Here is a 23,434-nt window from a genome sequence, read left to right as displayed (position 1 = left end):
ATTAGTTATAAGCCCTCTTAGTGATTTGCTGTCTGGATGGAGATTTTTCTCAAAGAGAGCCCTTCCTTCATACCTTATTTCTCTCTCTCTCTCTCTCTCTCTCTCTCTCTTTAATGTTTATTTATTTTTGAGGGAGAGAGGGAAATAAAGTGTGAGCAGGGGAGGGACAGAGAGAAAAGGAGACAGAGGATCACTGTAGGGCTCGAACCTACGAACTGCAAGATTATGACCTGAGCCAAAGTTGGATGCTCAACCACCTGAGTCACCCAGATGCCCCACTTCAATCCTTATTTCTGCAGACCCCTGCTCATACTGTCCCTGGTGGTTTTCTCAGTCTCCTGTGACTGTGCTGCACTGTCACAGCTCTGCTCGGGGACGATTGTGGGACCGTGGGAGCTGGGACTGGTTTCAGACCGTCTCTCTTCCCACCACTGCTGTGTCCCACTGTTTGCCTTTGTCGAATATCTAGCAACCACTTGATCCGTAATGGAGTTCTGGTTCCTTCCTCTGGTTCTCTGCCACCTTTCCCCTTTGACGCACCATTCCTCTCTAGAATTTCCTCTATCATACAGACCTTTCTTCCCTCCAGATTTTGACAGAGCTGGAGCACAGCGGCATCGGGAGAATCAAAGAACAGAGTGCCCGCATGCTGGGCCACTTGGTCTCCAATGCCCCCCGGCTCATCCGCCCCTACATGGAGCCCATTCTGAAGGTAACCCACAATAGCTAGAGAGACTGGCACTTTCTCGCCAGGTGATCTTATGTCAGCTCATTCGGGACGATGGGAGTGTTTCAGTAGAGAAGTTCTTTGGCCCCAGGCTCGGGGACAAGGGCCACATCAGGCCCTTCTCAGCGAAAGAACTACAAAAATCCCACCAATTGCAGGAAAGCGCTCTCTTTACAAGAGATAAGAAATGATGGTTCCAGCACATCATCAAATGTGCCTGGAAAGAAGTAGGTAAATAGTGGCATAAAATTGTTCCTTCAAAATGAAGAAAAAATGAGCTTTAAAATCCGAATGCGTTTAGAGGCATGTGAAATCTTTCAGAACTTACGTGCATCTGGGCGGATGATCACACAGGTATCATTTGAGGAGGCATGGGAAACGTTTTTAGATCATGGCACTTCCCAGCTCTCTCGTATGTCAGACTGGGCTCAGAAAAGTTTTAGAATCCACATTCCAGAGAAATCCTGGATTTGTAAAGCCTAGAAGTAATTTATCTGTGACTGAAATGGTCTCTTGGGTGAATTTTACCTATGTAAAAGAAAGGTTCCTGGTAGATGCTGTCCTGCATTCATTTTCTCATACCTTCTTTTCATAGGCTTTAATATTGAAACTGAAAGATCCAGACCCTGATCCAAACCCAGGTGTGATCAATAATGTCTTGGCCACAATAGGAGAGTTGGCTCAGGTAAGGGGACAACCACTTTTTCCACAGGATGGAAAGAATACTGTTTAGCCTCTGAGGAAATCAAAATAAGGCCGTAATTTCTAATCTTCTCTACCGCGGTCTTTTTCGTTTTGTAGGTCAGTGGCCTAGAAATGAGGAAATGGGTTGATGAACTCTTTATTATCATCATGGACATGCTCCAGGACTCCTCCCTGTTGGCCAAAAGGCAGGTGAGTACTGCTCTTTCTGGACTGAGCAGGACAGGCCCCTGGGAGGCCTGGGCCCTTGTCTCTCTTAGTCACTCACTGCCCCCAGCCAGTGCCCGACCCAGAGCTCGGCACACAGTAGGTACTCAGAAGTATCTGCTGAGTAAAGGGAAGGAAGATATGGAACCAGGATTCGTTGTCATCCTGACCTGGAGACAACTTTGAGGAAGTAGCAGCTCAAAGAAAAATCCAGATCATGTATCAGAGCCCCGGCCCCCAGAGGGAAAAGGAAAGCCTGGGCCTGTGGCTGGGGAAGCAAAAGCCACGCTTCAGCAGCCCCCACCCCCACCCCCAGTCCTGGCTTCACTTTGGCCACTGAGGCCATTAGGTGACTAACGTTAAGAACAGTCTTAATTTCCCTGGAAGCTCGATTTCTCCCATTAATCATTCAGGATGTGGAAGGACTGTGTGTTTCCTTTGAGGAAGATGGGGCTCTTCTGTATCCAGTGATCGTTGGCATCGGTTTGTGGCCTTGTTTTTATGCCCGAACTCTCAAGGATTTCTGTTGGCGGTTAACAGAACTCTACTGGAAACATTTTTTCTTGGAAAAGCCTCCAATACTTCGCTGTAATTATTTAAGGAAGAGTACAGACCATGCTTTCTCCTACTGACTCGACCGACCACACGATCTGTTCCTTGTCCAGGTGGCTCTGTGGACCCTGGGACAGTTGGTGGCCAGCACTGGCTATGTGGTGGAGCCCTACAGGAAGTACCCCACTTTGCTTGAGGTCCTGCTGAATTTTCTGAAGACTGAGCAGAACCAGGGTACACGGAGAGAGGTAGGGCACATGGCACACTCGGTCTTTAAAGATTTTGCTGGAAGAATGGAGAGAGATTGTGGCATTAACACGCTCTTGAGAGCATGTTGGTTAGATGTCCTGTCCTCCTGTTTCGTCCTCATAGCTGGCCATTCAGGTATGAACTGGGTATCATGGAGCATCGAGAGGAATACGCATCAAAGCTATGGTCATCGGATATTGTGATGAATGTTTTCTTCTTCCCCTCCCCCTCCCCACCCAGGCTATCCGTGTGTTAGGGCTTTTGGGGGCCCTGGATCCCTACAAGCACAAAGTGAACATTGGCATGATTGACCAGTCCCGCGACGCTTCTGCTGTTAGCCTGTCAGAATCCAAGTCAAGTCAGGATTCCTGTAAGTTGAGGGGACTGATGAGAGACTTATCACATTCTGCCTCACGAAGCGCTTGCCGGCTGTGTTTGGAAAGAGCCTTGGGCTGGTTAACAAATGACAGCACATCGGCTCACTTCATGACTTTTGAGTGGAAAGTTGAGTTTTGTCTTAAACTGCAATAGGGATGCTGCTTCCCAATGTGTCTGGAATCCTTACATCTGTCCAGACTCTTTGCCAAGGGTCAACAGGCTAAGCCTGTACCCGCTTTTTGGTGCTGATGAGAGAGATGTGAATCATCACCCCCTCACCTCTGTTCATCTGTCGTTCTTTGTTAGTCCTTCTTTGATATTTTCTATCCTCCTGGTGCCCAAGGAGCAAGAGGGTAGAATTTATCCTCTCTGTTTTAATCGGTAGGGAAATCTGAGGCCAGGCTCGGGGGCATAGACAAACTAGTAGCTATCAGAATCCAGGGCTGTTTTTTCCATCAACTGGTCTGGCTCTGGAGCCCCTCTGTCTGTTGACAAGTAGCCTGAGAGATTGGGTAGGGTATGGGGTTACAGCAGATTCTTCTAGGGCGGACTTATTTCCGAAAGAGTGAAAATCCAGCAGTGGCTCTCCCAGCCCTTCCAGCAAAATGTTGTTTTCCCCAAATAATTTGTTTCCAAACTCTATGGAAGGAACCTTGTTGCTTCCAATGTATTCTTCTGTGTGTTAGAGGAGTGTACCTATGATAGCACCCTGTCAGACCCGTGACTCAGCAGAGTTGGGGGCCGGGTCCCTGCGGGTTTTGTCCTTACTCAGCAGTGCCTGTCCAGCCTCTTGACCCACTGAGTTCTTACCCTCCTCAGTGTACCGTTCAGCCTCCCCTCACCCAGTCTTTGAGATCCTTGCTGTTCAGGTCTGGTGGCATTTGCCACCCCTTCTCTGAAGTCCCTAGAGGGACTGAGCAGCTACTGAACAGATGCTGGCCTAATTTGGGGGTAACTGGGGAGTTGGCCTTGACTTTCATTTAGGGGGTGTGATTATTTTTACTGACGGTTTCAACTTCAGAGTTGTCACTTGTAATGATAAGAAGCTAAGTTAAACAGAGCAATTTAAGGAAAACCTATCATGTACCATTCTAGGCTTCTGTAGTTGGGGTCAGAGAAAAGCCAGAAACTCTTAGAAGCCTTAATGGTGACAGCCTATTCATTGGGTCCTGATGTTCTCTGTCCTCCCCGTGAACGCCGATGGCGCTCGGGCTGTTGGTGGCACGCCAGGCTCTACTCCAAGTCGGAGTCACATCACGCACGTATAGCTCGTGACTGTTGCCGTCGTTCTGTCCTAGCTGACTACAGCACCAGCGAGATGCTGGTCAACATGGGCAACCTGCCCCTGGACGAGTTCTACCCCGCCGTGTCCATGGTGGCGCTGATGCGGATCTTCCGGGACCAGTCCCTCTCGCACCATCACACTATGGTAGTCCAGGCCATCACCTTCATCTTCAAGTCCCTGGGCCTCAAGTGTGTGCAGTTCCTGCCCCAGGTCATGCCCACGTTCCTCAACGTCATTCGTGTCTGTGACGGGGCCATCCGGGAGGTAAGTAGCTAAAACCCCACCCCTGCTCCCTCCGCCTGAGCCCCAGCTGGTCCGCTGAGGCAGATTATTTGCATATCAGCTTCCCGTCGCTGCCCTCTGCTGGCTGTTGAGCTGAGCACCTGTCCTCCCTCCTCACACTTGACGGAACAGGTGCGGTTGGCTCGGCCCGGTTTCCTGGGTTATCCCCTCAGAATGGTGATGAATGGGTGGGTGGGTGTGTGTGTGTCTAGAGTTCAGTGCATTTGTTGGGGAGAATGTTCCACACTGTGGACTTCTGGTTGCTTTCTCATGATTAGATTTAAGTCCATCATTTTTGTGGTTGTTGTTTTAATGTTTATTTATTTTGAGAGAGAAAGAGCAGGGGAGGGGCAGAGAGAGACAGAGACAGAGACAGAGAGACAGAATCTCAAGCATGCTCTGCGCTATCCATGCAGAGCCCGAGGTGGGGCTCGATCCCACGACTGTGAGATCATGACCTGAGCCCAAATCAAGAGTCGGACACTCAACCGACTGAGCCTCCCAGGCACCCCTAAGTCCATCATTTTTAATGAGAATACTGCAGAGGTGATGTTCTTATCAGATCTCATAATGTCAGCTTCTCCCATTAGTGTTGATCATGAGTTTGAGCACACGGTTAAATTGGCATCTGTCAGATCTCTCCATTGTAAAGTTGCCTTTTCCGTGAGCCATCGAGTAATCTGTGGGGTGATACTTCGAGACTAGGACTGTCCTGTTCCCTGACTACCTTTTACCCCGTGGCTGAGTGTTCACAGGTGATCCTTGCCTGAATCCGTTGTCACACTGATTGCAAAGTAAGGACTTTCTAGTTCTACAATTTCTTCTACTTTTAACAGCTGGCACATTCCTGTTAGGTAGAATTTTCCCCTTTCCTTCCCCTTAGCTCCCTTTTGTTCTCTTTTCTTTCTCTGAACCACAGAACCTGCAGAGTGGTTCTGTGATTATTATACGTATGCCACTACTGACAACAAACCTGCTAAATAAAGTTTAAGGGGGCTTTTTTTTTTTTAATGTTTTTGATTTTTTTTTTTTATGTTTATTTATTTTTGAAGGAGAGAGACAGAGCATGAGCGAGAAGGAACAGAGAGAGAGGGAGACAGAATCCAAAGCAGGCTCCAGCAGGTTGTCAGCACAGAGCCCGATGAGGGGCTCAGACCCACGAGCTGTGAGATCATGACCTGAGCCGAAGTCAGACGCTTAACCAACAGAGCCATCCAGGCGCCCCTTTAATTTTTTTTTTTTTTAAAGTAAATTCTGCATCCAGTGTGGGGCTTGAACTCACGACCCTGAGACTAAGAGTCGGATGCTGAACCAACCGAGCCACCCAGGCACCCCAGAGTACTATGTTATAAAGATACTTGAATTAATTTTTCTAATCAGTTTTTCTCTCTGTGATTATATATTCAACTTGATGTACATTTGGAGGAAATAGTATCTTTTTAGAAAGTATATTTTCTAACTTTGTGCCTGGAGGAGAGAAGTGCAGTTTATTTTTATGTGTTCAACCTCATTGAACTCTTACTAATTCTAATCAGCTAGCTTTTCACTCTAGATAATCATACAGTGTACAAAAAGAGAAAGATGGGGCCTGGGTGGCTCAGTCGGTTAAGCATCCAACTCTTGATTTCAGCTCAGGTCATGATCTCGTGGCTTGTGAATTCTAGCCCCACATCGGGCTCTGTGCTGACAGCGTGGAGCCTGCTTGGGATTTTTTTCTCTGCCCTGCCCCGCCCCGCCCCGCTCGCACTTGTTCTAGCGCATGTATGCTTTCTCTCTCCCAAACTTAAAAAAACAAGAGAAGGAAAGAAGGAAGGAAGGAAGGAAGGAAGGAAGGAAGGAAGGAAGATAGTTCTAGTTTTTTGTTTTAGTCTGTAAACCAGTTAGTTATTGCTTTTCTCATTGTATATCCAGGACCTTCAACCCAATGTTGATTAGCTCAAAGTGGAAATCTTTCATCGTGTTCCTGATTTCAGTGGGACAGCTGTAAAGATTCCACTGCTGAATATAATGTTTGCTGTAGGTTTTTGGTAATTAGCTTTGAAAGGGTTATAAATGTTCTCTTGCGTTCTTAATTTGCTAAAGTTTTTATCACGAACAGGTATTGGATTTATCAACTGCCTTTTATTTGTCTGGCGTGATGATCGCGTATTTTTTCCTCTTTCAGGGTGTTCATATGTTGAATTTATGGGTATGTCCTAATGTTGAAGTATTCTTGAAGTCTTGTTCTAAAACCAACTTGGTTACGATGTATTTTGTTAATACATTGACTTTATATCTACTACTTGAGATTTTTTTACATCAGCAATCCTGAGTGGAATTTGCCTGTAATTGTTACTATTTTTTTTTTTTTTTACTATAGGTTCAAAGATCTGTTTATCTTTTCTGTTGCTTCTTAAAACAGTTTTGGTCACATTTTTCTAGGAAATTACTCATTTTATTTACTTTCTGTCTGTAGGTTTGCCTTCTGTGCACATTTCATAGAATTGGAATCATGTGGTTTTTTGTGTCTAGCTTCTTTCACTTTACGTGATCCTTTTGAGTTCCTCGTGGATCGGTAGTTTATTCCTTCTTTCTAGCTAAATAATAATGTAATGCTATTATTGGTCAGAGGAAGTGTTTTTAATGTTTCCTATGCTTTCTTCTTGCGTCCCTGAGTTATCCAGAAATGGATATTTTAATTTGCAGATTTACAGGATTTCAGATTTCTTCTTTGGATATCTACTTCTGACTTAATTGCATTGGTTTTGTGATTCCTTGATGTTTGCTGAAGCCGCCTTAATAGTCTAATGCTTGGTCCATTTTCGATAAATGTTTCCTCCATGCTTGGGAATAGTGTGTATTTGCTAACGTTATCCACAAGGTTCCACGTATGTCATTAGATTTGAACTTACTACTTGCTGCGTTCAAGTCTTTTGTATTCTTGTTAATTTTTTGTTTGCTTAATCTGTCCATTACTGAGAGAAGTGAGATAAAAATCTCCCTTTACAATGCTGGCTTTATTAATTTCTCATAGTTTAGTCAGTTCTGTTTTATGTACTTGGGGGGATATATTATAGGTACGTTCAAATTTAAAATCGTATCTTCCTGATAAGTCGAATCTTTTATCATTTTGCAATGACTCTTTATATCTTTAATAATACCTTAAAATTTATTTTGCCTAATTTTAATATAGCTACACCATCTTTTTTTTTTTGGAGGGAGGGAGGATGTCTTTTATTATCTTTTTACTTTTAATTGTCTTAAGGACTTTTTGCTTTAGATGGGTCACTCATGATCATGATATGTATAATAATGCAGCTAGGTTATCCCTTTAATCTAGTTTGAAAATCTTTGCATTCAGTCCAATTACATTTATTGTGATTGCTGGTAAATTTGGGCTTATTTCCACCATCTGATCTAGTGCTTTATCTGTTTGTTTATTTTCTTTATTTTCTGTCTTTTTGGGGCTTGATTTAAGCTTTCATTTTCTTGTCTTTTGCCCTCTACTTGTTGGCCACCTTTAATTTTAATAAATGATCTATAATGGGATATTTCAGTTGTAAACAAAAGCGGACAACTTCTATCAAATTCCCATACTCATTAATAATTATTAGCACTCTGTCAGTTTGGTTTCATCTTATCACTACCACCCCCACCAATCTCTTCCCCCCCACACACAAACATTTTTTCTGGGGTATTTTAAAGCAAATTCTAGGTATCGTACTATTTCACCAATAAAAAGCTTTTCCCCCATATAACCAAAATTACAAGACCTACAAAATTAAAAATAATTCCTTAGTATCTTCTAATATGAAGCCTTCTTCAAATGTCCTTGTTTGTCTTTTTCTTTTCTTTTCTTTTCTTTTCTTTTCTTTTCTTTTCTTTTCTTTTCTTTTCTTTTCTTTTCTTTAAGTATCACACCCAGTGCAGAGGCCAACACAGGGCTTGAACTCATGACCCCCGAGATCAAGACCTGAGCTGACCTCAAGAGTCAGACGCTTCACCAGCTGAACCAGCAAGGCCCCCTCCTTGTTTGTCTTAAAAATGTATTTTTACATTTGGTTTATTTAAATCATAATCCAGATAAGGCCTGCACGTGGCATTCAGCTGATATATCCAATTGTCTTTCTGTCCCCCTTTTTACCCCACTTTTTTTTTCATACCATTTATTTGTGAAGGAAACAGGTCATTTTTCCTATAGAATTTCCCATTCTGGATTTGGCTGATAATATCTTCAAGATGTCTTTTAACTTCTTGTAAACTGGTTAGATTTAGATGCTTAGTTAGATTCAGGTTCCTTTTGGTGAGAAATACTTCCTAGGGGGTACCGCATACTTCCTATTTCAACAGTTAGTAAGCAAGTCTTTTCTAAATGATCCACTTCTAGTGACATAAAGGGTAATCGATGGGCTCAGGTACTGTGATCCTGTGTTCCCCATCAGCTTTTCTCCTAATCCTTTTAGTGCTCATTGAAGATTGTTTTGTAGAACCATTATTTCATTGGCAACTGGAAAACGGTGGTTTCTAATTGTTACCCCTTCCGGATTTATCAGCTAGCAATTATCTATAAAGAACTTTATGTTATCAACTATTTAGTTAATTTGAAGTATAGTTCATGCAGGAAGGGCAAAATAAATGCATGATTGTTTTATTTATCAGTTTTTCAGAGTAATGAATCAAGTCCTTTGCAACCTCTCCAAGGTGACTCAGGCACCACCCCACGACCCCTGTTGTTTTTGGAGTATCAGTATCAACTTGTGTGTGTGTGTGTGTGTGTGTGTGTGTGTGTGTGTGTTTTCTGTTCATTGAAGGCACTGTTTTTTCTCATGATCTAATTATCCCACTCGACGTGGCTGTTGTGTTCTTTTTACATTGCCAGTGGTCTTGGTCTTTGATCGCTTTCTTGCTTTCTGGCCAAAAAAAAAAAAAGAAAAAGATATATTGAGTTTATCAAGTACATTTCACTCAAGCCTTGTCATGGCCACTTTCAAGGAGCTATGGTTTCTTTTTTCCTTTTTTTTTTTTTTTCTTTTTAAGTTTATTTATTTATTTTGAGAGACAGAGAGAAAAAGAGCATGTACACATGAGTGGGGAAGGAGCAGAGAGAGAATCCCAAGCAGGCTCCACACTGTCAGTGTAGAGCCTGACATGGGGCTCAATCCCTTGAACTGTGAGATCATGACATGAGCTAAAATCAAGAGTCAGACACTTTACTGACTGAGCCACCCAAGCGTCCCCAGGGCTATGGTTTCTTTAAGTGAGAGATGGTACTTAGAAACTGCAGTTTGTGTGCTAGGGTGCTCATTGCTACTGACATATCATTATTCTCAGCCATTTCAGTGAACAGACCTAGAAATAAGTAATTTTTAGAAAGAGGAAAATTAAGTAATGCATATTTAAGTTTTAAGAGTTTTTACTTTGATTTTATACTTGTTTCTCACGCTGAAAAACTTGGTTCCTTGGTTCTGACATTTCTATAATTACTTGCTTTATCTTGCAAAATACATACCTACATGTATCTTATATACATGTAAATAGCAAATGACCAGAATTAGTAATAACAGTAAGATTACTGAATGCAGTTCAAGGTTTTTTGCAATTTTTTGTTGTTCTTAGGCTGTGTCCTTTTGGAGATATACACCAAAATGATGTGTTTGTTTTTTATTTAAAAAAAATTTTTTTTTATGTTTATTTCTAAGACAGAGACAGAGAGAGAGAGACAGAGCATGAGCAGGGGAGGGGCAGAGAGAGAGGGGGACAAAGAATCCGAAGCAGGCTCTGGGCTCTGAGCTGTCAGCACAGAGCCTGACTCGAGGCTCCAACTCGTGAACTACATACAATTGTGGCCTGAGCCAAAGTCAGACACCCAACCAACTGCATCACCCAGGCACCCCTTAAAATGCTGTGCTTAAAGTTGTTTGAAATTCTTTGAGTGATTGTCCAACCAACTTGATTTATAGTTAAATTGTTTCTGCTTGTTTTCAATTTTTAGAAATTTCTTTGAGGTTTTTCCAATTTAACTAGGTTTTCTGATTTCACTTTGAGGTTCATTCTGATTATGTAAGACATTAACATGGTTCCAGGGCCAAAACTATCAAATATGTTCAGTGAAGTCTAACTTCTCCCCGCATCCCTATTCCGTGTTTCTTCCTTCCTCTGCCATTTCCTATTGCTGCTATAACAGATCACCGCCAACTTCATTGCTTCAAACGACACAAATTTATTATCTTATGGCTCTGTAGGTCATACGTCTGACAGAGGTCATACTGAGCCAAAATCAGGGTGCCATTGAGGCCACATTCCTTTCTGGAGGCTGTAGGGGAGAATCCATCTTCTTGCTTCTTCTGGCTTCTAGAGGCTTCCCACGTTCCTTTGCCATCTGCCTCCACCTTCAGAGTCAGCAGCATTGCCTCTCCCTGACCCTTCTTCTGCTGTCAGATCTTTCTCTCTGCCCACTGCCAGGAAAGGTTCTCTGCTTTTAAGGTAAGGATGCCTTTGATTAGGTTTGCCACACCTGGATAATCTCCACATGTCAGAGTCCTGAACCTTAATCACCTCTTCTGAAGTCCCCTTTGTCATGTATTGGTAGGTTCTGGGGATTGGGGCATGGACATCTGTGGCGTACCATTGTTCTACCTACCGCACTTCCCCCTGAGGTAACCGGGTTTTGGTTGTTTTGTTTTTAATGTTCAATCATGTATTATTAAATCTTCTCTACTGGTAGTTAATTTTTTATTATTTTTATTTTTTTAATGTTTCTTTACATTTTATTTTATTATTTTTTTTAATTTTTTTATTTTTTTTTAATTTACATCCAAATTAGTTAGCATATAGTGCAACAATGATTTCAGGAGTAGCTTCCTTAGTGCCCCTTCCCCATTTAGCCCATCCCCCTCCCACAACCCCTCCAGCAACCCTCAGTTTGTTCTCCATATTTAAGACTCTCTTATGTTTTGTCCCCCTCCCTGTTTTTTTGGTATTTTTGCTTCCCTTCCCTTATGTCCATCTGTTTTGTCTCTTAAAGTCCTCATATGAATGACGTCATATGATTTTTGTCTTTCTCTGACTGACTAATTTCACTTAGCATAATAGCCTCCAGTTCCATCCACGTAGTTGTAAATGCGAGATTTCATTCTTTTTGATTGCCGAGTAATACTCCATTGTGTATCTATACCCCATCTCCTTTATCCATTCATCCATCGATGGACATTTGGGCTCTTTCCATCCTTTGGCTATTGTCGATAGTGCTGCTAGAAACATGGGGGTGCATGTGTCCCTTCGAAACAGCACACCTGTATCCCGTGGATAAACACCTAGTAGTGCAATGGCTGGGTCGTAGGGTAGTTCTCTTTTTAGTTTTTTGAGGAACCTCATACTGTTTTCCAGAGTGGCTGCACCAACTTGCACTCCCACCCCCTGAGGTAACCGTTTTGGTCAGTTTTTAAATTTATCTTTCCTTCTTTCCTTGAGGGGTGATGGCGCTCCACTCTGTGGATATCCCCCTGCCATTTAACCCATCCCTGTGGATGTATTTTACGTTTTTTCCACTCTTTTGATACTTCAAATAATCCTGTAACAAAAAGCTGTGTGTGCATATAATTTTTACCTCTTTTTGTACTTGATTGGCCTCATTTTTTACATTTTTTTTCATTTTTTACATTTTTAAAAAGCTTTTTATTTGTTTTTTTTTTTAGTAATCTCTACACCCAGTGTGGGGTGTGACCTCACAACCCTGAGATCAACAGTCACGTGCTCCTGTGACTGAGCCAGCCAGGTGCCCCCTCATTTTTTACACTTAGATCTTTGAACTCTTTGGAATACGTCCCCGTGTACAGGATGGATTCGTGTTATCTTTCTCTACCCTTACGATTTTGCCTCACATACCTAATTTTAAAAATGAATCCGTATCTCTGTCCTTCCCCAGAATAACATACAAAACTTAGAACGATTGCTTAGACTATGTTATTATGAAGTATCCCTTTTTTTTCTACCACCAAACTAAACGTTATTGCTGTTGTGTGCAGAGACACTTGCCAACTCACTTCTCCTTATTCTATCTCCCACCTCTTCTTCCTCCTAGCATCATTATCCTTCTGTAGAGCCAAGGCACATTCCTCTTGTGAGCATCCATCAGAGTAAGCTCTCTGTTTCTGTTTTATCTGAAACCATTTTTATTTCACCCTCTTTTAAAATCCTTACTTAGCTGAGAATACGATTGTGGGTTCTGCAACTGTAGATAAGATCCCACGTTTTCTCATTTCTTTTGTTGAGAAATCATGATTCCTTTTCACTTAACCTCACTTTTCTCAGTGTCTGTTTCAGATCTTCTCATTGTGTTTGTTGCCCTGAAGCTCCACTATTGTGTGTATAGATACGGATTGCTTTCTTGCATCCTCTTTGGGATTTGTGGACTTCTTGAATATGAGGATTCCACCCTTCGATTTTTTCCTTGCAGAATTCGTTTCAACCTGTAGAGCTTCTCACTTTGTCCTTAATGTCTGTTAGTTTCTTCTCTGTATTTTTCATCTTTATCTCTCTGAGATTCCCTTCTAGATATTTCTTCACTTCCTGTTTCTGTTCATGAATTCCTCAACTGTGTCTTTGGACCTGTCCTTGAGTTTTTAGGTTCAACTATATATATATAATGCTTATTTATTTTTGAGAGACAGAGAGAGAGCACCAGTAGGGGAGGGGCAGAGAGAGAGAGAGGGAGACACAGAATCTGAAGCAGGCTCCAGGCGCTGAGCTGTCCGCACAGAGCCTGACATGGGGTTCAAACTCGTGAACCATGAGATCATGACCTGAGCCGAAGTCAGATGCTTAACCCAGGCGCCCTAAATTCTTACATAAATAAATGTGAGAATTTAAGCATTTTAAACAGATCTGTTTTATATTTTTATCCAATAATTCCAATATGTATAAAATCCTTGATGGGTCTGATCCCGCTACTTATTGTTTCTGCTGAGTCATGCTCTGAGTGGCCTGTCCTTATGTGTTTTATAATTTTGGATCGCATATCCTAGCCCACTGGCATTCCCTGGCTCTGAGGTCGCATCTCTCCAGATTTACATTTGCTTCTGCCCTGTGATCCAAGAGAACCTTAAGTTAATTTCTTGGCTTAGAGTTTTTCAGTCCACAGAGATGGTCCAAATAACCCATATCTAAACTCATATGAAAATGAACTGAAATTACAAGCTCTTGGGGGAGACTTTTTTCCTACCTAGATGTCACATCAAGACTGACAGATGTCTTTGTCTCCTTTTGCCATTGGACAGCTTTAGGGGTGGGAGGGTCACCATTTCTCTTACTATGTAGCCCTCGGAAGGTCTGGCTTTCTGTGACAGGTTTCAATTCTCTTAGTATAATAACAATATTTATTACCTTTTATGCATTATCTTTAGGCTTTTCATAGTAAGGATATCTAACCCACCATATTTTCAGAACAACACTATATGTTCTTTTAAAATACTAACGTTCGGGGGAAAAGAGAAGAAAAATCTCATGAGAGAATCTACAGGAGAAGAAATGAGGTGGCTGCTGTGGAGGGGACACTTGTGTGTGGGTACCCTTGTGTGGCCGCTGCAGATGACTTAGCCACAGAGAGGCGTCCCCGTTACACCTAATATGAAATGACAGCAAGGATCAGGACACTTTGTCCTTTCTGCCCTGCCATCCCCGGCGCCCTGCTCTTCCTCCAGCTTTGATTTTCTACCTTTTGTCAGGTTTGCCATAACAAAAATTTAACTAAAAAACCATTATATTTAGAGTCCCACATCCCTTGATCTCTGGAATGTCCTTTTATAGAGAACATTTCACAAAAACTGTCAGCGATTCAATGAGGAGGCACCCAAGAGATAGGTAGGAACGGCCGTCCTGAGTTGAATCGGAACTGTGCCATGTGGTGAGCGGATTGTAACTGCTTAGAATCCATTGGTGTCCTTGTGGTTAGAGAATGCGTCCACACTCCCTTCGAGCCCAATCCTGTCTGTCCTGTCAGTCTCTCCTCATCAGATAATGAGTCCGTAAGTCCGTTGCTCACTATTTGAAACAACACTTTTTATTTATCCCCAACTTACTCAAGTTTCCAAATGTGGAAAGAGTGAAAATATTATGTTCACACTAAATTGTCCTTATTAATGGGGAGAGGCAAAGGCATAGAGGGCTATAAAAATCTTTTGGGGAGGGACATTTAGAATATGATTCGCTACTGAATATTGACACGTAGCACTATCTGAAGATCCTAACAAGATAAAAACTATGCCCTAAAGACCTCTTTAGTAGCAGAGGTTGCCTTTCCCCCAGTCTTTTCGTTCCCAGCTTGTTTTAGCAGAAGGCACCTCTTCTTAACTTTTGTACCGTATCGACCTGAACAGGTCTCCTTATCCCATCCCTCCCCCTGTTTGCTTACTGTTTTGTTTGGTTCAAAGTTTCTTAGAGTTACACTGCTAACTAATGAATTAAGACCTAATTAATTAATTACTATAAATGAACCATAATAGCTGTATTTTTAGAAAGTAAGTGGTAGTGAATTAGAACTGAAAAGACAAGACACATTTACATTTGATTACAAATTTCATGTCCGTTTTTAAGTCTTTAGTAACTCCAGAAACCTTTCAGTGATAGCTGGTGTTCATGGAGCACTTAATAGTATTCACATCCAGGTATTATCCCATTTTACTTAAAATAAGCCTCGGAGACAAGTGGCCTGTTACCTGCTTTTTCCAACCAAAGAAGCTGGGCGCAGAGAAGGTAAATGAAGGTCATAGAGCTAATAGGTAGCATCATGGCTCACAAAAGCCAGTGTGGCCCCAGGACACCTGCTGTGCAGTAACTAGCTCACCTGGGGTATGAAGCCACCTGACAGTTGTTTTTAGCCCCAACCACTGTCACCACCAAAATTTTCGGTTCTGGGTTTTTTTTTTCTTAGACTTACTCTCAGTGCATAGAATGGTGTGGAAACCGATCCCATAGTTGTCTTCGTTTGTTCCCACGGACTTAGGGTAAGCCTGGGAGTTCTACGTCCTTCCTGATGCCAACTTGCTGACCTCTTCTCCATTCCAGTTTCTGTTCCAGCAGCTGGGGATGCTGGTGTCCTTTGTGAAGAGCCACATCAGACCTTACATGGATGAAATAGTCACCCTCATGAGAGTAAGTAGAAGTTAACGTTTTGGCCAGTTCATCAGTGTTTGGGTCAAGGAACGTTCGGAGGCAGATTTGGATAACATGGGCAGTTTGTGGCATGGGTCTCCGGAGAGCTGTTCCAGCCCGAGGATAAAAAGCGGGGGCCCGGTTCCCCAGTGAGTGTTGACAGGGGAGGGGGTACCCCCTCAGAGGCTGTGGCACCCGAGAACAGGGGAGGGAGACTGAAGTCATTGTTCTGCCAGAAATAAACTCTCGAGTTTCTTGCCTCACACGCAACAAAGCAATTTCACTTTACTATCACAACAGTGCTCTATTGTTCCCAGGAAAGCCCTCCTTCTTACGGCCCATAAAACCATGGCCTTAAGAGAGGTTGGAGGATTGGCTTTTCGTAGGGCTATTAAATACGATGAACTCCTGGCAGGCACTGAGGAAGAAGGCGAGGCTTTCCCCCACTGCCTTTAAGAGCATAAATGCCACCTTCTGACTGTAGCAGCACCGGAGGAAAGGCTCACATCCCAGATTTTATAACCTGCTTTAAGCAGGTGCAGAGGACTCCCCATCGGTGGCGATGCCGTTTTCCCGTTTGAGGAGGAGGCCTGCTTCCTGCTGTTCTGTATCATTTAAATGTCTCTGCTGGGGGACTTGCTTTGCCGAGATGGCTGTGCCCTCAAAGAATTGGAAGACAATTCATCCCCGATTTCTGTTCTTCTATGCCAGCTCTTTGTAGTTAGCTTGGAGGAAGCAGCAGGACTGAAATCAAAGTGGCTGACTTCAAAACTGGAACTTCCCAGAAACTGGGTCTCAGAGCTGAAAAATCTCCTGTCTGTATAAATAATTAAAACCACTCTTGCTCCCCGACTCCTGCCACAGAGGCCTCCGTACAAGGAAGTTGAGCAGAGTGCTGGAGAGCAGGCGGATGGCCGGGGGGGAGGGTCCCAGGACGCAGCCGTGTGTACTCGTGGTTTGTACTCGTGGTTTGAAACTGGACTAATCGGGGACCTAGTCCCCAAAAAAGACTTGGGCCCAAAACATCGGGGTTTGAGGCAGGGAGCCTCACACCTGCAAAATGCAGCTTTCATTTCCTCCAAGATAGATAAGGTAGTCCAGGGCTCTTCCTTTCTGTTGATCCTGGGCATTTTCATGAGTGCCCCGAGCCTGGGACAAGAACAGTCTCTGTTAACAGTGATCCCTGGGCAGGCTGCCTGGTTTCTTTGAGGTAGAGAAGCCCATAGTAGCGCAGCAGAAAGGTGGGTGGGCTTTCTCTGAGGAAGGCACAGTGCGGTCCAAGTGAGTGAGCATCAGACAAACCGTGGAGGTCATAAAATCTGTGGTGTTTCTTTGGCAGAGGTTTTTGGTCTAGAGAAAATAGCTTTTTCAGAGAGAATACTTCTCTCTCCGAGCAGAGAGAAATAAAAGTTTTACCAGCATCTTTTAGTATGGTTTTTACTTTCTGAACTATTAGGATTTTTTCAAAGTTGTAGTAAAAATACTTTAGGCTTCTATAAAGCCCTTCTTCTCAGGAGCTCGCTCGCGCTCTCTCTCTCTCTCTCTTTTTCCCCATTGACTTTCCTGAATTATTTGGGGGCCCTAAAGTATTAATATGTGTGTGTTGCCGTCATCAGTTCAACTTCTGTCATCATTAAGTCTCCCTCTCCAGAGGTTTTAGGCAAGGTAGTAGGCAGCTCTCTTTTTGAGTTCACTTGAAATGACAGCTTTTCCTGGAGTCAGAAACTCAGACCAATTTTGGGGTACCAAGGCAGGATCTGTGGCCGATCAGCCAAGTTTTTCGTAACTTATATGGAACATGACTCTCTGGGTATAGAAAAAGCGCTCCTTTTGTGGCATCATCCAGGCCTGAAAATGATGTGGGACAAATGGCAGGTGCCGTGTAGCAAAGTCTAGATCCAGAAGGGGCAGGAAGACTTGTTAACACTGGAGTTACCCCTGGTAGAGACCAGGTGGTACCCAAAGTAAAGAATCCACCCTGGGTGACCTGGGAGCCCCTCGAGTGATGTAAGCCTAGTCACTCATTCACTGTGTCAACGTGTTCAGGTGGCTGGACTCTGCCGGGTGCTGTGCTAGATTCTGGGGAGACAGAGATGGCTCAGAGGGGTTTCTTGCCCTTGATTAGTTTACAGTCTAGTAGAGGGAAGGTGGCAAAGAAAATTAAGTATTACAGGTGCTAGAAAAGAGGAGGGCAGAGGGACCCAAAGCGAGTAACGGGAGGAGAGCGAGAAAGCCTTCGTGGAAGTGAGGCTTGAGCCGGGGCTAGAAAGACCACGGGAGCTTAGCGGTCTTTGGAGTTCCAGGCAAAGAACACAGGCAAAGCACAGAAGAGCAAAGCGGCCTGGTTGCATTCAGGGAAAGGCGGTTTAATTTGCGCACTGTGACCGTGACAGGGGCTACAAAGAGGCCCGGGGAGAGGAGGGTAGGCAAGGGGTCTGTCACGGGGCAGACTGCGCTCACTGCGTATTTCCTTCTTTTGGGACCATCTCAGTTCCTTGGTTCATGTTTCGGCAGAAGGGCACCTGGCTTTGCTTCTCTGTCTCTTCCCTCTTTATAGGAATTCTGGGTCATGAACACCTCGATCCAGAGCACGATCATTCTTCTCATTGAGCAAATCGTGGTAGCTCTTGGGGGCGAATTTAAGCTCTATCTGCCTCAGCTGATCCCACACATGCTACGTGTCTTCATGCATGACAACAGCCCAGGCCGCATCGTCTCCATCAAGGTGAGTCCATGAGGGCGTCCTCTAGAGAGATTGCCAGCATCCCTCACAGTCCGGGGATGATCAGCTAAGAGCCGAGACCCTGCTCTGAGTGACAGGGTGATGCTCCATCCGAAAGAACGCTGATCCCCGAGGCGTGCGGTTAACAGGATGTTTACAGTCCTGCCTCGATTGTCCTTGTGTTTTGTCTCCTTTCATGGCTTATTCGTGGTGAATGTTTCATCCCACACCAGTTTTCTCTGTTGTCTAGCAGCTGATTCCTTATCAGTTGAAATAAGCTCAGAGAAAGCAAAAACAATCCCGAAGCAAAATGAAAGAGGGGGGAAGTGCTACCAAAAGAATGTAGTTCAAGACCACTTACTGAAGGCCTTTCGAGTCCCCACAGAATTTGGAGTTACCTAAACCATCACCCCGCTCCGTGTGCTTAGATGCGTGGTGCCTGCCTGTGTTTGTTCACCACCAGCCTTCTGCTCCCTCTCGCAGCTGCTGGCTGCCATCCAGCTGTTCGGCGCCAACCTGGACGACTATTTGCACTTGCTGTTGCCGCCTATCGTGAAGCTGTTTGACGCCCCTGAAGTCCCCCTGCCGTCCCGCAAGTACGCACCTGCCCTTTGGGACTAACCATCACTAACCGCAGTTAAGCCTTTCATGTTCTGTTGAAAATGTCCTTTTCTTAAGTTCCCAGGCCATCTTTCCATTTGTTGTTGTTGTTGATACCTCAGCTCCCTTTATCTTAGCTTAGAAATGTCCCAGGTTGATGGAGATCTTAGCTGTCCCCATCCCACGGGGATATATGTTGGATCCATGTCATGTGATACCGGAGAGGCCATTCCTTCCCGTTTGGTGCTGTTAAGATAACCCTCAGCCACTTCTCGCACTTTAGGACCGTATGTTAGCAACTACTGTCTGTTAACAATTGCAGGGCAGCGTTAGAGACGGTAGACCGCCTCACAGAGTCCTTGGACTTCACTGACTACGCCTCCCGGATCATTCACCCGATCGTTCGAACCCTGGACCAGAGCCCGGAACTGCGTCCCACGGCCATGGACACGTTGTCTTCGCTTGTCTTTCAGCTGGGGAAGAAGGTGAGGCCGCACCCCTGTGTGAACGTGCTCTTCTGCCCGGCTTTGGGAAGATGACCTCTCTGAAGGTCTCTATATGTTAGTCTGTAGGTCTCAGCAACTGTCAGAGAACTGAAAGTTGTTTGATTTTTTTGTTCATCTGTTTAGCAAATATTTCTTGAGCCACCTCTGTGGGCTAAGTGCTGTTCCGGGGGTAATGCAGTAAACAGAATGGTGTCCTTGTTCTCATGGAGCTTAGATTCCAGTGAGGCAAAGCTAATAAGCACAGCCTGTCTCATAAGAGCATAGAGTGTCAGTGGGGGAGGGATGCTGTGTATTTAGGGTAGACTGCGAAGGCCTCTCTCCTGAGTTGACGTTTGAGCAGAGATGTAAACATAAAAATCCGAGTGAGCCCACAGGGTTGGATCCCAGCAGAAAGAGTGGCAAATGCAAAGGTGTGAGGAGGCAGCATGCTTGAAGGGTCTACGGAATCACAGAAAGGCGTGTGTCTTCAGAGGAGTGAGCTTCAGGGGAAAGGCCTTGGAGTTCAGGTCATAGAGATAAGGCAGTGGGGCACAGAGATGCAATAGGCCAGCGGTTCTCAGATGTCCCTGGACAGACAGTGTCAGTGTCAGTTGCCGGCAATCTGTTAGAAATGCAGATTCTCGGGCCTCTGCCCAGACCTGAGCCAGAAACTGCCTGTGGAGCCTGGCAGTCCCTGGTTTCGTAAACCCTCCAGGTTATTCTGCTGCTCATCAGAATTTGCACATCACTACCGCGGGTCATTATACGTACCCTGGCTTTTACCCTAGGCAAGTCTAGAAGTCTTTGCAGGCTCTGGAGCACAGGGATACTGTGATCTGAGCTGATTACACTCAGCGCCGTGTGGAAGAACAGACTAGGCCAAGCGGGGGAGCAGAGAGAGCACAGAGGCCATCGCAGGAGCCCAGATGGAAGATGCTGGGGACTAGGAATGTAGTGTGTGTGTGCGTGTGTGTGTGTGAAAGAGACAGAGAGAAATGATTCTTCTGAATAACACCAAGCCACCCCAAACCCCAAAGAACTAGCTATAACATAGTGGTGGTAATAATCCTTTCTCTGCTTCCCACTCTTCGGAGTGGCATCTCTGACCTCTTCCCTCTTCTCTCTCAGTACCAAATTTTCATTCCAATGGTGAATAAAGTCCTGGTACGACACCGAATCAACCATCAGCGCTATGACGTCCTCATCTGCAGAATCGTCAAGGTGAACTGCACTTTCTTTCTGTTTCAGAGTCCCCCGTTGTCTTTTCCCGTTGGTATTCACGTGGTCTTAGCTGTGGGAGCACATCTAGCTTTTTAGTTCCGAACCGGCGACGGGCAGCCCATTTCTGTAAAGATAGCCAGTTTTGCTCGGCTCTCTAGGCGACCTGGGCTCTGACGCAATGATTCGGCCCTGCCGCCGCGGCCCGCAAGTGGCTGTCCGCGCGTGGACGGGAATGAGCCCGGCCACCTGCCGGTGCGCTTTTGCTTGCGGTCACCATAGCGTGCTTCTCTAGCAGCTTGCATGTGTGACAAAATCCTCATCTTCCTTTGTTTGTTCTTTTTCCCAACCATCGGAAAATGAGGAAACTCTTCTTGGCTCTAGGGCCAAGCAAAGCCAGGCAAGGGGCTCTTTGCCACCCCTGCTCCTGACACTTCATCCCTTTGATCACTGCCCCCAGTTGTTGGGGCTTCGCCAGCTGCGTGGCTCATACTATGGAGTCCGTGCGGTCAGTGTGACCAAGAGTGACCAGCGGAGATGGGTCTGCAGTGGGGAGTATAGCTGACCCGTGGTTCATTTTGTCCATGCGTTAACTTTTTCCTTCTTGTTGAGGTCCTGACATTTCCAGAAGGTGGGACCTTCCCGGGGTTTAATTAAGGGTGTTTTCCAAACTGGGAGGAGCTGCAGGGTTTTTCTGTGAATCTCTGGTTGCAGGGATACACCCTTGCTGATGAAGAAGAGGACCCTTTGATTTACCAGCATCGAATGCTGAGGAGTGGCCAAGGGGATGCGTTGGCCAGTGGGCCGGTAGAAACAGGACCCATGAAGAAACTGCATGTCAGCACCATCAACCTTCAAAAGGCAGGTCCATGCTTTCTGGGGGGACTTGGCAAGGAGAGGCCTGCTTTCTCTCTTGTCTAGAACTCTTAGCTCTTGCTGCCACCAGCGTAAAACAACCAAAGACCAGCCCAAGCGTTTTTCTGAAACTCTAGGTACCGTGAACTTAGGTCATTTTGTCTGTCCCTAGGTGTCCAAATTACACATTTTTTTAATAGAGGGTAAATATAGAACAAAGTTCTAAACTTCCTTGGAGCTTTGATAGAGTCCTTCATTGTGAGTAACATTCTCATCTCTTACATGACTGGAACAAAACCAGTGAGCTCCTTAGTTAGCACCGAGACTGATGCAGGCCCTTTAAAGCGGGACTTCTCAGACTCCCGAGACTCACAGGGCTCGCCGAATGCTGGCAGCGGGTGGAAGATACTTGCTCAGACTCAGGAGGTCCAAGGTCAGGCCTACGTTCTGCATTTCTACCAGAGTCCTATGTAAGGCCACTGTTGCTGGTCCACGGACCACATTTTGAGTAGCAAGCTTTTTCTTTTTTTAACGTTTATTTTAGTTTTGAGTGAGAGCAAGAGTGAGTGGGGAAGGGGCCTGGAGTGAGAATTCCAAGCAGGCTCCGTGCTGTCAGTACAGAGCCTGATGCGGGGCTCAAACTCATAAACTGTGAGATCGTGACCTGAGCCGAAGTCAGACACTTAACTGACTGAGTCACCCAGACACCCCCAGCAAGATCTTTTAGATCTTTGCAGACAAATACCGAATTCTCTGTGCTGACAAAAGCCTGGGATGTAACCAGTAGTCTCACCATGTATGCCACCAGCCATCCACTTAAAAAATAGGCGGGTTCAAAGCATCACTAGTCGATCGGAGCAGAGTAATCGTGACGTTCCTGACTTCTAAATACATACACCGGGTTGCTTATTTCCCACGTTTTGTATTAGTGTCAGTGCTTCTGGAGACTGTAAGCAGTCCCTGTCTGGACTTCACCATCGTAGGAGTCTTCCTTCATTAGCACTTGCCCCACAGCAGCTGCCCTTCAAGTGTGGCATGGACCGAGATAAAGAACTGGGCAGGATTGGGTCCCAGCTGCCCTGTTCTCTGCTTTTGGCCCAGCCCGTAACAATTTGAACATGTGTGTGTGTGTGTGTGTGTGTGTGTGTGTGTTGACACACAGCTTGGGACCACTGAGGCCTATCACTGACTGTTGAGCCAGGCTTCTGCACCCGCACAGCCAGCTATAAAGTGACCCCTGCTGAGAAACGTTGGATGATCCGAGAGGGAGGTGGTGGAAGACCCCTGGGGCAGGCGTGACGCTGCTGTCCCTCTGTGGAGTGTGTCCTGCTAGCCCGGGACTCCAGGAGAAGGAAAAGGTCACCAGTCACCCGGCACTCCCGGGCGGTTGTCGAGGCCACCCTGCTGACACCTCACACTTCAGGGAGGGGCCGGGCAAGGAGGCCAGATGCACATTTCCACCCAGATGTGTTTTCAGCCCGCCTGGGTTCAGAATGTCCTTCCAAGCAGGCAGCTGTCCACCTTCTCTTAGAGCTTTGTTCGGGCTATTTTAAGAAATTCCCCAGTAGTCTAGTTTGCTTCCAGGAAGGCTAGCTTTCTACCCAGGACTTGGAGAAAAAAGCGTCCCCCTTGCCAAACAGAAGGAAGAAAGAGCCTCTAGTTTATCTCACCTGAGAGAACAGAGCCAGTCCAGAAAGCCTCAGCAGGATCTCCAGCGCGGACTCTCAGACCCGTTTGTGCTTCCCCGTACTCGCGTGCCGAGCGCTCGGGGTCAGCGCGGCCCCCGCTTTTAGCCGCTTTCAGAGCGACAGTGCGCCACCTCGGCCATCTTTCTACTGGCTGTGCTAATAGAGGAGTTACACGGGACTAGAGACAGAGAAACCATTCGTATATGCCTCTAGGATGCCCGCCAGGATTTTCAGCAGCTTTACTGTCATAGGAGAGGTTGTCTGGGCTTACGTTCTAAATGAATGAGCTGATGTCCTGTCAACATGCGCCAGCGTCACCGGCTGAGGCAGTCCACGGCGGGTGGCGGCAGAGGGACG

General features: G+C 45.3%; 1 protein-coding gene across 1 annotated transcript in view; it reads left to right on the top strand.

Moving 5' to 3' along the window:
* MTOR (mechanistic target of rapamycin kinase) overlaps nt 1-23,434 on the top strand; it is a 134,833-nt gene that overhangs the window by 28,383 nt on the left and 83,016 nt on the right. Inside the window, exons 14-25 of the mRNA XM_030327666.1 lie at nt 590-712; nt 1,323-1,412; nt 1,529-1,621; nt 2,302-2,436; nt 2,678-2,807; nt 4,114-4,364; nt 15,423-15,509; nt 18,067-18,234; nt 18,715-18,827; nt 19,154-19,316; nt 20,445-20,537; nt 21,249-21,395. Of these exons, the coding sequence (XP_030183526.1) occupies nt 590-712; nt 1,323-1,412; nt 1,529-1,621; nt 2,302-2,436; nt 2,678-2,807; nt 4,114-4,364; nt 15,423-15,509; nt 18,067-18,234; nt 18,715-18,827; nt 19,154-19,316; nt 20,445-20,537; nt 21,249-21,395 (1,593 nt within the window). The remainder of the gene's footprint in view (nt 1-589; nt 713-1,322; nt 1,413-1,528; nt 1,622-2,301; nt 2,437-2,677; nt 2,808-4,113; nt 4,365-15,422; nt 15,510-18,066; nt 18,235-18,714; nt 18,828-19,153; nt 19,317-20,444; nt 20,538-21,248; nt 21,396-23,434) is intronic.

Source organism: Lynx canadensis, chromosome C1, assembly GCF_007474595.2.
Source record: "Lynx canadensis isolate LIC74 chromosome C1, mLynCan4.pri.v2, whole genome shotgun sequence".
Lineage (NCBI taxonomy): Eukaryota > Metazoa > Chordata > Mammalia > Carnivora > Felidae > Lynx > Lynx canadensis.
The sequence above is the reverse complement of the archived record's forward strand: the minus strand, read 5'-3'. Positions and strand labels throughout refer to the sequence as shown.